The 14,887-nt window shown below is 33.5% G+C and overlaps 1 protein-coding gene across 5 annotated transcripts in view; it reads right to left on the bottom strand.

Annotated features, from left to right (window-relative positions):
* Positions 1 to 13,096, bottom strand: part of SelR (methionine sulfoxide reductase SelR) — a 44,801-nt gene extending 31,705 nt beyond the window's left edge. For 3 of the 5 annotated variants that reach the window (XM_067789917.1, XM_067789926.1, XM_067789945.1), the window contains exons 1-3: positions 12,875 to 13,096; positions 1,887 to 2,048; positions 1,662 to 1,826 (exon numbers count right to left, since the gene is read on the bottom strand). In XM_067789917.1, the coding sequence (XP_067646018.1) occupies positions 1,662 to 1,826; positions 1,887 to 2,048; positions 12,875 to 13,034 (487 nt within the window). In that variant the 5' untranslated portion in view covers positions 13,035 to 13,096. The remainder of the gene's footprint in view (positions 1 to 1,661; positions 1,827 to 1,886; positions 2,049 to 12,874) is intronic. The other 2 variants (XM_067789909.1, XM_067789935.1) reach the window with 1 other exon arrangement.
* Positions 13,097 to 14,887: the final 1,791 nt, after the last annotated feature.

The raw sequence follows: 14,887 nt of genomic DNA, 5'->3' as shown, positions 1-14,887 counted from the left end.
TATATAGCCGTACTGCTCACTCTCAAACATTTTCCTGGATCAGTGCTGACACCTAACTATCAAAAAGTGTCATAAATGATAGTTTACTGTATATATCAGGTTTGACTGTTATACTACCAAAAATGACCATTATTATATTCCGCCAAAAATGAAACAATGCTTTTTGCTTTTTATTTACTTTAATTCATTACGTTTTTAATTTTGTACGTGATAAAAGCATACGTGTTTCTTATTTGTTTAAAATAAATAGTTTTATAAGAATTCGAGTTCAGAATGTTCAATTTAAATTCAGAAAATAACAAAACAACAGAAGAGCGCTTTCCTCATGCGGAAACACATTTAAAAATGAATCACCACTAACCACTATTATTTTTCGCGTATCAATTTTTTGAGTGCGCCCCACACATTCCGACAGCTTTTGGTATTTTTTAATATTATTTTCGATTTTTTTTTTTCTTTTAGCATGGAGCTTTGAAATGCTCTCTTTTTCATTTTTTAAACTTATTTTTTATATGGTTTTCGTCGGTTGAAAATGGCGGAATTTAAAAAATAACAAAACTACAGTGATAATCATTTGATTGTCATATGACAGTCAGTAGTGACAACATGATTAAATCGGATAAACTGTTCTCGCATACATAAAATTCCGTTGAGAATTATCTATCTGTCTCACATGTATAATGGTATCTGCAGTATGTTCTTTTGTTCTGTACCAGGTGTCCGAAGCTTTCCCAGATTGATTCCCTTTTCATGATTATAGGCTGTCGTTGGGTACATGCGGACATGCGTGAGGAACATACATAAATTTGAGTATCAATGTTTACGTCATCGCAGGATCAGCATTGTCAATTACAAGTGTGAGTGTATTAGTAAAACTATCAGCGTTTCTTGTAGGGTACTTCGTAAAAGTAACCTGTCCAGATTTTTCAATTTGGGAGTTTCAAAGAACTGTCATCACTGGAGAACAAACCCATAGTAATTGAATCATGGGTTATGAATAAAAATTTTCCTTTAGATATTTTGGTGACGTGTAAAAAATAATTGAAGTAGTAATTTTCCTTAAAATTTAAGGATCATGTTTTCAGTTCGCCGTTCATTAAGCAAAATTTCCAACACTCAATTAACGGAAACACGTTTGCATCGTATCAACAAAGATGTGTTCGCTAAAAGCGCACGATATCTATCTTTTGAAAACTTAGTTCGAAAAGAAGTTATGCATCAAACTCAAAAAAAAAAATGTGTTTGGTTGTGCCGTGGTATGCTACTGTTGCCGATTTGGACACCCCTCTCAATACAACCTTTTTCGTTTCCTTACGCTTCCTTACTAACAATTCAAAATATTAAAACTAATACAAACATACACGAAAAAAATTTGTTTAAAACAGCATATAACTTATATAATCGAAATGTATTGCAAAAAGCTTGATTATAAAACATTTAAAAGCGTGTTTGCGCAAACGTATTTAATGTAATTCAAATACTGTGCGTATTTGCTTCTAACGCGTGCAACTAAAATATGCAGTAAATTTGTATGTATACATACATACGTACTCGTGCACATGAGCACGACTGCATCTACAACAGCAAAAACAGTAATACATACTAAAAAAATTGCACAAACAAAACACTGTTAAACAGAGATGAGTCGGATTTTTCCTTACCCGGGATGCTAGCATCACGATGCAATGTTATTTTTCCCTTGTCAAGTACATCATTAAATGCCGGCCAACCACAGCCTGAATCATATTTGGTATCGGAACTGAAAAGATCCTGCTGACAAACAATACAACGGTATGTACCCTTTTCATAATGTTTATTATAGCAACCTGCAAACAAAAATCAGTTGAGATATTATTATACTCCTACTTAGTATGATTGACACTCACCTGAAAATGGTCGCTCTGTAGCAGCCTCTTGTGTTACTTGATATTGTAATGGCGTTAAACGCTTTTTCAATTCATCCTTATTTACATTAACTTTTTCAGTTTTATTTTCCATTTCTATTTGTTGTTTTACAATGTTTGTGGTTTCGTCGCCTTGTGATTTATCTGAAAATTTAGATTAGACATATCAATTTCGCGAGTATGAAGTATTAGTATTACGAGCGTGACCCGTGCGCATCTTGCGCAACCAATATAAAAGTCTGTTATCAAATATCAACAGAAATCAGCTCTTCTATTAACTTACAGCTTGCATTGCCATCTAGCGTATAATAGCAACTGCCGTCAATCAATTAAAACTTACAGCTTGCGGTGCCATCTAGCGCACAAAAGCAACTACCGGCAATGCGGTGCAAATATTCACAATAGTGCCATAGTACAAATAGATTTCTTTGTGTGCTCACAATCGTTTATTTTTAACAAATTATTTTAATAAAATATAGCTAAACAAAAGCACTACGACCAAAATTGCCCAAAGCTCGCTAATAGCCCGAATCTCCATCTTTACAACCAACGCTTTATTTATAGATTTGGATTCCAAATAACACCGTAAAAGAAACCCGTACATAAAAACAGCAATTAGAAATAATATATATGATTATGATGCCTTTTAACTTCTTAGAATACATACTACCCATTCTAAAAAATTAAAAGGCAGCTCTTTGAATTAAAAGCGATAAATTACACACCTGCACAAAAAATGAGGTTGATCTTTTAATGCAACAGATGTATTGCGAGCATTTTTATGCGCTGAATCCCAATCCGCTATCACAATTGGCATAGCCGATCCTTGTTTGGCCCTAACCTCAAAATAATTCTCGATTGCCACAAACTTGTTTTCGTTCTTTGAGGTAACTGCCGAACCATAACAAGTTTGGTCAATTCTGATTTGAACTCATCGCATTAAAGTGCTTGAGAATACATCTGTCGCATTACCACATCTCCCTGAAGAAGGTGCACCAAAACTCTTCAGAATAGAGAAAAATTGTAAGAAGTTTCGATTTTTGGCCTTTTTTTGAGTTTCTTACCAAAATGTTGATTTTTCCCGAAAGTTTTGTATGTATAAGATTTCAATATCTACTAATCGATCAAATTAACAAAAATTCAACAAAGAAGAAATATTTGGTACATACATTAGACTGGTTCATTTTATTAACGGATATCGCGCCATCGATTTTTCGATAGGATTTGGGCTCAGGAAAAAAAGTTCCACTACGCATACCCAAAAAAAAATAATTTTCATCGATTTTTTATGCATTTTTTTTTTCATTTTCAAGGCTCCAAATAATTTCTTATGTAATTTTTTTCGTGTCAATTGGCAAATGCAGTTTTTTGAAAAAAATTTATTTTATGAAGATTTAGAAGAATTTTGGTCGAAAAATCGACTTTTTTTTCGCAGACTCGAAAATTATTTTTTTGGGTATGCGTAGTGGAACTTTTTTTCCCGAGCCCAAATCCTATCGAAAAATCGATGGCGCGATATAGGTTAACTTTCGTCCATACAAATCAACCCAACCCAACATACATACATAGCGTATAAGTAATTTTTTTATATGAACACTACATAAAAAACGAAATTCCATTTTGAAATTCGAATAATCGTTCAGTTCAGATTATTCGAATAATTTTAATAAATTAACTATTCGAAAAGCGAAATTGGATTAATAAACGTACAGAAATCTAAAATCGTATAACCGAATACCCGATTAATGGAATTATTCGAATATTTTAAAGAGCCCTAGCCATTATAGCTTGATATTTACACTAGGGTGGGCCTTATTTTCCAAAGTGTTCCGATTCTGGATTTCACCCCCTAGAAATATGCGAATAGCCTAAAAACTAGAATACAAAAAGTTTTAGGTCAATCGAAAAAGGGTTAGAGGTGGCGCAAAGAGCTTGAAGTCCTGAAAAATGACGAATTTTTACAATTTCTTAAATTTGGTCAACCCTACTTCATTTGTTATGGGTGAAACGTAATTTATCGTGTTATTAGTAAGTGAGATATTTGGCTTTCAAATAAATCTAAAACAACAAAAATTGGTCAAATAATAATAAAGTTATAAAATAAATTATGCCTTAAACACGGTGTCATTACTTCAAGAATGTGTATATAATGAGTATACGTAAATGAGTTTGTTTCAAATTTATTTATTATAAATTTTTTTGAAAATACATTTTTAAACATATACATATATTAATGATGATCTAATATGTGATTCAAATTGTTGTTTGTAATCAGTTACAACTTGTAAAAAATATTGTTTTTCTTGTTCGTCATTTGTAAGTTTTCTATTATATTCTTCCATAAACTTTACTCCCCGTTCTGCTGTGTGGTTACCTACTTTTATATTTATAACAGTATCCTTAGCTTTTTCATAGGTTCCTGTATCCCCCCAGTATAGTGGATCTACCTCCAGAAATTGAGATGATATCCCAAACCGACCAAAAAAATCAATTGTATTTCCTGTTACAAAATCCTGTAGTTCTTTTTCTATGAATTTATTGATTTCACTGGGCCTTAAGTGTAACCGCTTTAAATTTTCTGTTTCCTTGTCGCAGTTGTCTATGCTTTTGATTTTTCCACAATCTTTTTCTTCATGGTACAAGAGACGTCATCATCGAACAATGCCAATGCAATACATTCTTCAGACAGGTGCCATAGGTGGTTACAAAACTTTTTTATTGCAATGTCAGATATTTTTTACTAGCATTTCTGTATTTATAAATTTCTTTAATAAAAGATATGTCTTGAAGAGGTTCTCTATGAGGATTGGTACAGTAAACCAAAGCTTAACATAGAATTGTATAATAAACGCGCATATACTTGCTATCGAATTCTCTTCATACTCCGTTAGTTTAAACTGTTCACGAAATAAATAGATTTTTAAGCAATACAATGCCTTAGACATCCACCGAGCATGATGAGTGGGCTTTGGTGTACGAAACTGTATGCCATCACTTGCTCCTAGACATATAGACGTTAATTCCAATAATTCCCTATAGTCATCTCTTACAATTTTGTTTTTCAACTATTCCTTAGAGGGTTTTTTAAAATAGTATCTTTGCTATCGCTTAAAAGTAATTTCACTTCGTTATTTTGTAGCAAATCTCTAAAACTATTTTTGTCGATGTTTTTGTAACTTTCTTGAAATCGCCGAAATAACTGAACGTCCTTACTAGTATTTACCGGAAAATAACTCTCAGCAGAACTTCATAAATATGATAACGACAAGGTAGATAAAAAAATTTTCCCTCAAGTTTTTTTTCTAATAACGTTGCAGCTCCTTTTATAACGCCTGTGTTAACCGATGTCGTATCAAAACAACAGGCGGCAATATCATTTTTCAGATCCCATTCAAATAACAGTTCATACAACCTATCAGCTATTTCCGAGCCTGTTGCAGCATATAATTTTGGAGCTCCCATTAACTGTTCACCATTCCTGTAAGTAACAACAACGGGAAGTCGTTTCACCTTCTCACGATATGTTATTTCTGGAAGTGGTTTTCCATTCCAATGCAAAGTGCCGCAATTTATCTATTTGAAAAAAACCTACTATTCAAAATTTTTTCATTCAAGAGCAGTACAGTTTTAATAAGAAAACGTCAAAGAAATTTTTTGTAGTTTTTTGCAATTTTAAAATATATACATACATATTTTCATTTCTTTATACTTTTTTTTCTAATTTCTTTCGACATGCTTGTTGCAAGAACAAGTTGCAGTGCAGGCTTAAATTTGTTGTGGCATCACGCATTTCGAAAGAAAATTTATAAAAAAAGGACGGGTGGCACTCGGGGACTGCCGCGGTAAAGCTATTGCATATTATCAACTTATGCAATTATAATATTTATGCAACATTTTGTTTTCTTTGATATTAATTCAAGTTTTGTCTTTGATATTAATACAAGTTACACTTTTTAAGCGTGGTGACCGATAAGAAAACAAATTTTGTACTTTTATTGAATAAATGAGAAGTTAATATTGGTTAAAAAATTGTATTATTATCTTACAAGATATGTACATACATAGGTTATTCAGGAATATTTATAATTGAAATTATAGGTTTATGGTAACTGAAATAGGAAACATACGTTTGAGACTCGATATTCTCTAAATATCTTTAACTTTAACTTTAACTTTCACTTTAACTTTAACATTCACTTTAACTTTATTTTTAACTTTAACTTTATTTTTAACTTTAACTTTCACTTTAACTTTATTTTTAACTTTAACTTTCACTTTAACTTTAACTTTAACATTCACTTTAACTTTAACTCTTACTTTAACTTTAACATTCACTTTAACTTTAACTCTTACTTTAACTTTAACCTTAACTTTAGCTTTAACTTTAATTTTCACTTTAGCTTTAACTTTCACTTTAACTTTAACCTTAACTTTAACTTTCACTTTCACTTTAACTTTAACTTAAACTTTGACTTTAACTTTAACCTTAACTTTAACTTTAACTTTCACTTTAACTTTATTTTTAACTTTAACTTTAACATACACTTTAACTTTAACTTTCACCTTAGCTTTAACATTCACTTTAACTTTAACTTCCACTTTAACTTTAACCTTAACTTTAACTTTAACTTTCACTTTAACTTTATTTTTAACTTTAACTTTAACATACACTTTAACTTTAACTTTCACCTTAGCTTTAACATTCACTTTAACTTTAACTTCCACTTTAACTTTAACCTTAACTTTAACTTTAACTTTCACTTTAACTTTATTTTTAACTTTAACTTTAACATACACTTTAACTTTAACTTTCACCTTAGCTTTAACATTCACTTTAACTTTAACTTCCACTTTAACTTTAACCTTAACTTTAACTTTAACTTTCACTTTAACTTTATTTTTAACTTTAACTTTAACATACACTTTAACTTTAACTTTCACCTTAGCTTTAACATTCACTTTAACTTTAACTTCCACTTTAACTTTAACCTTAACTTTAACTTTAACTTTCACTTTAACTTTATTTTTAACTTTAACTTTAACATACACTTTAACTTTAACTTTCACCTTAGCTTTAACATTCACTTTAACTTTAACTTCCACTTTAACTTTAACCTTAACTTTAACTTTAACTTCCACTTAAACTTTGACTTTAACTTTAACCTTAACTTTAACTTTAACTTTCACTTTAACTTTATTTTTAACTTTAACTTTAACATACACTTTAACTTTAACTTTCACCTTAGCTTTAACATTCACTTTAACTTTAACTTCCACTTTAACTTTAACCTTAACTTTAACTTTAACTTTCACTTTAACTTTAACATTCACTTTAACTTTAACTTTATTTTTAACTTTAACTTTCATTTTAACTTTAACATTCACTTTAACTTTATTTTTAACTTTAACTTTCACTTTAACTTTAACATTCACTTTAACTTTAACTTTATTTTTAACTTTAACTTTATGATAGAGATCCAATTTTATGTATTTGGCCTGTTGCTAACACCGAACTTTTTCGAACCTTTTCGAACCTTTTTTGACAAATATCCGTTACGGTTTTTTTTGATTTAGTCGCCAAGCCCGCGATAAAATCTATGCAATAGCTTAAAAATATATGTGTATACTTTTTAAATAAATAAACTTCAAGTTTGGCTTCAAGGGATATATGTATTTGTGTATAAAAAAGTTTATTTTAGCGTTTTTTACCCAAATACCACGATTCACTGATAAACACATTTGCACAGACTTAATTTTCTTTTCATATTTGTTTTTCGAAAGCAATATATATTTTACCCTGTAACTCTGTTATTGATCGAGCCAATTTGAAGGTTGTGGCCATTTTAGAAAAGTAAGAAAATACAGATCTTATTACGGTATGGAAAAGCAGTAAAGTTTCGTAGGGCTTAGAAATATGGAAGCCTGAAACATGAAATTGTAAAAATTCGTAATTTTTCAGGATTTCAAGCCCTTTGCGCCACCTCTAAATCTTCTTTGATTGGCCTAAAACTTTGTATATATTCGTTTTTGAGCTATTTGCATATTTTTAAGGGGTGAGATCAAGAATCCAAACACTTTTTTTTCCCTCCATACAACGAAGGGCCACCTTAATGTACACATACAGTTATAAATTTAATCTATATGCAAACCTAATTTAGTTCGTGTAACAAGCAGTAATTTTCCGTCTAGGTTTTATTGTTATCTTGTTAGGCTTGCTGTTGTTAAGATAAACTGCTAATCTCAATATGAAATGTGCTAGAGTGCTAAGCGTTTAAAAAAAATACTATTTAATAGGTGTTATAATTTGTTTAATTTAAAGGCTGTGTCAGGATGGAATATTCGTTGCACTGGAAACACGGCGGTGGTCGTTTTGGAGCAACGACCTAGAAGCTTGGACTTGGTCATATCTAAACTTTCCCAAGATAGTCAACATCAGTACAAAGATAGCATTCCCCAAAACCTTTGGGGCTTGTATTTTTCGATTATAAAACAACGCATGGACATAGAAATAGACATAAGTAGTACATAAATGACTATGTATAAATAAACTATCTGCTAAATTTATAATTATAGAAACACTAAAAATGGCGCATTTCGAATTTATTCAATGAATACGTACGTACATATGCAGGACCAGATTAACCCTCAACGGGGCCCTAGGCAACCATCAATTTGGGGGCCCTTTTTTCACGTTCGTTCCATTCTTTCTTTGATTAAAAAATACACAAACCTATATCTTTCATAAAAATTTTATTGTCGCAATGTGAAAATATCAATAAAATTACTATCTATATTTTAAACATGTCGTTTTCTACATTTGTTTTCGACAAATTCATCAATTATATCATCAATATCGATTTTGTTCAATAAATCTGACTCAATGCAAAGCACACCTAACATCTCGAGTAGCTCTTGTCGCGTTGTAGCTATTTCAGCAGTTTTGATTATTTTTAATTGCGAGAAGGATCGTTCGGCACAACAATTTATGATCATTAATGTTAAAAAAATCCGAAGAGCTATTTGTGTGTTAGGAAATACATCGGCTAATTGATCGTCCATTAGAATCTTATACAAATGACTATGAGTTTTTTGTGCAGCAGTGTATCTGGAGTTCACGTAACTTTGGAATTGCTTCATTTCAATGAAAAAATCTTCCAAATCTCTAGAATAAAAACGAACTAAGTTATTTATACCTTCGTGGAGGTCTCCATCACTTAGAGAAAAGTTGATGAGAAATGCAAATCTCTCTGAAACTTCCATATACACTTTTGTACGTCATTTGATTTCACTGTGAAGATTGTCGATGATTTCGAGGAAACCTTTTGTCCTGAAATCATCGCGAGGCGAAAATTCTACTTCTGGAGGATTTCCGTCATTAGGTTGTTTTTTTCTACGACGAGTACGTTTTACGATTTCTGTATAACCTACACCAGGTAATAATTGTTTTGTTTTTTCCTCGAAATCATTGAACTTTTCACGGAATGAAACTAAACTCTCTTCTAACGATCCGTACAAAAAAGCACACGTTTGCAAATCTGCTTTTTCACTTTGCAATGACTTACTCACTGAACGCATAGCAGTCAAAATAGAGTTCCCTAAAATCAACATTCATCATCAGCAATGATTTCTAGAGCCTCTAATATGATATCTAATGAAACGTAAACTGCATTCGTCGCATTCGAATGTGCTTCCCAGCGTGTAGTTGACAATGTCTTCAAGGTTTTCTTACTGAATGACCTTCCAACTGAAGAAAAGTTATAAACCTTTTTATTATTCAATATACTCTCCTTTCACTTCGATACACTTCTTTGCACGTCACACAATTTGCCAAATGAGTCGGAAATGTCCTTTTTAGGAACCTTGTCTAGTTGGTCGGTCGTCGCCTTTTGAATGCGGTAAATTGAGTTTTATCTATTTGAGTAAAATTTATTTTCAGTTCTGATTATATTTTTCTTTCACTCTGTAGAATTTTATGTTTGTGGGAAAATTTTAGAAGTCTTTTCCATTTTTCGGGGCCCCAGGCAACTGCCTATTCTGCCTACTTGTTAATTCGGCCCTGTATATATGTATGGATGATAATACGTACATGTATATCATTTGCGTCATTCTGAAGATCATTAGCTTCACCTCATTAATTTGATTTCAAACTGGCCCTTTCTGCAGTGGGCCACCATATTTGTATACTTATTTAAGCATGCGTAGCACGCCTTTGCAACATACACAGCTTCTCCAACCCGACTGTCAACCTGAACTAAGAAAAGCGCTTACTGTACAAATATGAATGTTTACGATTTGCGAATCCATGGAAAAAGTATTTTGTTTTAATTGGATTTCTTATCAAACAAATATCTTAAAACAAAACTTTTCGTTTTGCGTAAGTTTTTTATTTTAGTAGGTTTGTTCTGTCTCCCTGTAACCTTACCATGAAAACAACAACCTTGTCAAAACACCATTGCTGGTACTAGCATGGCTGCACTCTCATCGAATCTTTGTAGTCCTTGAACTTTTGGGTATGTGCCGTTTGTTAGTTGTCTTTTACGATAGCAATGCCTTACCGAGAGAACATTCTATGCATAATAATAATATTCTTCCTTGTTGTTGTTGTTGTAGCGATAAGGTTACTCCCCGAAGGCTTTGGTGAGTGTTATCGATGTGATGGTCCTTTGCCGGATACAGATCCGGTGCTCGCCCGACCATCTCGGGAACTATTTATATGGCCATATTAAACCTTCAGGACATCCCTCCCTCCCCACCCCCAAGTTCCACGAGGAGCTTGGGGTCGCCATAGCCTCGCCTGTTAGTGAACCAGGATTCGCCAAGGATAGATGAGGTTGACAATTGGGTTTGGAGAAGCTATATATTGCGCTGGCAACCTGAAAGGGTTGCGCTACACAGCCCTTTGAATCTAGTATTTTAGTCGCCTCTTTCGACAGGCATACCTACCGCGGGTATATTCTGACCCCCTAACCCGCTGGGGGAATATTCTTACTTCCTCTTTCATAGCGTTCCAATGGTCATATCACTTCTGATACCAGCTTATAAAATTAGATATTCTCCTTTTTCTTCTTGTAGCATTAGGAAGACACCCCAAAGGATATGGGGAGTTTTAGCAATGTTGATGGTCCTTTGCCGGACTATTGCAAAAAGCACAATAAAACTATCGCGGGAAGGACTTGCTACGACCTCAATTAATCTAGGCACCAACCCTCTCCTCGAGAGGAACTTGGGGTAGCCAGAGCGTCTACTGCGAAATAAACATCATTCGCCACAGGTAGATTAGGTCGATGACGGGGTCAGAGAAGCTATACATTGCGTTGGCAACCCTTTAAAAAGGTGGCGCTTATATGATTGGATGATAAAATATTTTCGAAGGCCTACATATTCTCATAAATATGTGTGCAGTAGCATGCTGCTGTTATTAGACCTTATTTTCAAATCCGTTTTATGTTGCCATCCACAGCAGTTATATACATCATCATACTTTAATTTTATTCAGCCTTTATAAGATGTGGATATAATGTAATGCTTACTTTATAAACAAATTTAATTGAAGCACGCATAAGCCAGATGGCTAAAAAAAATTGTATGTATGTATGCGTCTATGAAGCACAGTGGGATATTTTAATAATTTGTTCTAATATAATTTTTTTTTAAATAATTGCTATTTGTCCGGTACAACACGAGTAATTCTGCCACACGACCCGGCCGCCAGTACCCTTGTCGGCTACGAACCATCACAGTAATAGCTGATGGAATCTGTTTTCGTGTTATATCTCCTGTGGCACTCGTCCGTGGTGTTTTTTAAAACCGTACTCATTGCCTTGGACGATGAGTTTAATGTATGATTTAGGTACAGTCTTTGTTTCACAGAGATTGCAGAAAGTAAAGCGCATCTTTGACGCTACGTTTTTCAAAAACTTATAACCATATACTGCCGTCCTAAAAAATATTGTGGGTCTAATTTGGATGTGATCTTTTCATTGATACACGAATGAATGAATGAATGAAGCCTTTGTAAATGACTTATGAATGAAAAAAAAAAATGCAGATACCCACATTATTTATTGGAACCTCAGTTTTATACAAATTATAACAGTTATTGTTTTTGTAGCAATAAAGACACCTCCCGAAGATTTTGGTAAGTGTTATCGATGTCGATGGTTCTTTGACGGATACAGATCTGGTCCTTTCCGCTAACAAACCCCATTAAAGTATTATAAGCACGACCATCTCGGGAACGATTTAATATGACCACATTCAACCTTCTAGTCCATCCCGCGCCCAACCATACGATGGGCTGCTGTTTGGTTTCCGATAATGTATTCACTATGTTGCTAAAGTGTCCTTTTTCAATATATTTGGCATGAATTTGGTGAAATTCCGGATTAACCTCGCTTTGGGTCATCTTTATTATCATTTCTTGTGATAATACAGTATGTACGTGAGCTTTGTAATTCACCAGAGCCACACGTTAACTTTGGATATCAGCACCATTGTAACGTCATCCGTAGATGGAACGCGTTCTTACAAGAAAGTGCCTTAGCTGGAATCATGTAAAGAACTTAAAAGTAGTATTTATGTTCCGCTTCTCTGCAAATATAAACCGATCGCTCTGAAACGTTAAGTCACAAATCTAGCGAACGTTTAATGGTAGCCTTGTATGTGAGTGCAAACATATATGTACATACGAACGCGGAAAGCGTAAAAATTTCGGTTTGCCAAACTGTTATTGAAAACTTTCACTGCGTTCACAGCTTTTACACCCAAATGCTGTTGCAATAACTAAGCAAAATTAAGATTTAAATGTATAGCCTAAACAAACAATGCACTATATACATACAGGTAGTTTTCTTGTACTTAAGGTAAATAAAGAGGAGACGATGCATACTGTCTTAACTATGCGTGTCTCCGCACACCCATATGTACCTATATAAGCACATTCAAGCTAACGCCGCAACGTCATCACTCACCCGAGAAGCTTCTTTGATTTATGAATGGAGATTGGCCAACAATTGATACAGTTGTTTTGGTTAGTTGCAGATGATTTAAATTAGCAATATGATTTATCCTGTATAATACAGTTGCTAATTGAATATGTCTTGATGTTAAGTTTCGTACAAGTGAAAACATTTCTTCTTTTAAAATAGATATTTGGACAGCTGCATATAGTTTATTCTACAGTAAATAATCGTTTAAATAACGTTTTAAGCACCTGAAGCAATATACAAATTTAAAATTGTACTAAATACTACTGATTTATTATTTAATCGAATGGATAAGACAGTTTAATTGCATTTCAAAGTACTTATACCGACGATGGCCTCTGTATTTTATGAAAATTGCGCAGCACAAGCACTTTTTTCCACTGTGGAACGTCAACGCAAAGCAAACCTCAGATGAATTATAGATATAATAATACAAAACTATTTTTACTAGTCACTTTTATACACGTCCGTGATTCGTGACGACCTGTCCTTGAGCTATGGCTGCCATAGTATTGCTGTTGTACCCTTACTTATTGTTAATGTAATTCAATTTACTCACCTATATATTGACCTTTTATTCAATATTTTTATTATTTTCGGCTAATTTCCACTACCAATTCTGCTCTATTTCTAGTTGTAGGTAAATTTTAACGTTCTAAATTTGTACACAATTTCCTAAGGCAAAACTGCAAACCTTTCGTGCTGTTATTTCCACGCCACTCGTTAGAAAACTGGCATCCACGAACGAACAAAATCAAGAATTGGGAAAGCAAAGCAAAACGTCATACACGGGCGCAGAGTGTTTAATAAATTGTTGGCAAGATGGGTGAAGGTGGTGCCTCCAAGGTTGTAGTTGTAAATCACGCCGGAAAATGTAAACAAAGGGAAATACTAAAAGTTGTCAAAATCAGCTGTTAGTTTTGAAAATTATCGATAACCACGATATTTTTTTAATGCTTGAACAGACGACTTAGGCAAGGTGCACACGAGGCTACGCGCCATAGACGCGCACAAGATATTTCATATAGGTACAATTTCTCTACGCCCCAAGATCTGCACACGAAGCTACTTTCGAGCGTCGCTACAAAGCAAACAATTATTGAAAAAAATAAAAAATTAAATTTCTTCAGCTATATCCGTCCCCGAAATCAAAGGAAAATAGGTATTAAACGTTGTTTGCATCCCCGTGCCTTTGTAAATTATGAGAGGCAATTTTAAACCACCGCGGACTAGAGAAAAGGGTGATTTCTAGTTTCCAACACTTTTTAGCCTTTTAAACGCTTCAACAATATCTAACCAAGCTGTTGTGGTGTTTAATACTCGTTTTTGCTTTGGTAATATGCCTTTCACACACTTTTATTAACTAAAGTAACATTTTTTAACTAATTACACACATTTGCATACAAAAATATTTAAACAAACATCTTGTTCTTCCTTTTTTTCAAGCGTACGTACACTCAGCGACCAACATTGCTGTACGCTTAGCTACACGAAAATTTCATGCTTTTTCGCTTTCATGCAGCTGACGCCTCGTATGCAGCTCTCCATTCAAATACATGTGTTCGGCATCAAAGCATACAAATTTCCCTGCAGCGTCTATGACGCGTAGCCTCGTGTGCTCCTTGCCTTACAATTTTAAGCTACAAATTCGGATATCTAAGACCCAGTTTATCAGTGCTTGGTTAAGCTAAGCTTAAACTAATCAAATATAAACTCCAGTTAAACTACGGAGCAGTTTTTCAGTCGCAGTTTCACGCCGCCTTTGGGGTGTGCTGTTTGGTGCGGCAACGTTGGTTTTTTTATTATCTAGATAATTTGTAGATATGGCAACAGCTGGATTGTGTTTACCCAACAAACACGGAAAAACATTCTCCGGGGAAATATATATCTAGTTCTGGTAGTGATATCCAACATCATTATTTAATTATTCTTAAACCAGATTGTCCTCGAGTTGATATCCAACTTCATTCCCCTGTCACTATCCAACCTTAATCAACT

This window comes from Eurosta solidaginis, chromosome 1, assembly GCF_040869045.1.
Source record: "Eurosta solidaginis isolate ZX-2024a chromosome 1, ASM4086904v1, whole genome shotgun sequence".
NCBI lineage: Eukaryota > Metazoa > Arthropoda > Insecta > Diptera > Tephritidae > Eurosta > Eurosta solidaginis.
Note: the sequence above shows the minus strand (reverse complement) of the source record. Positions and strands in the feature narration are given on the sequence as shown.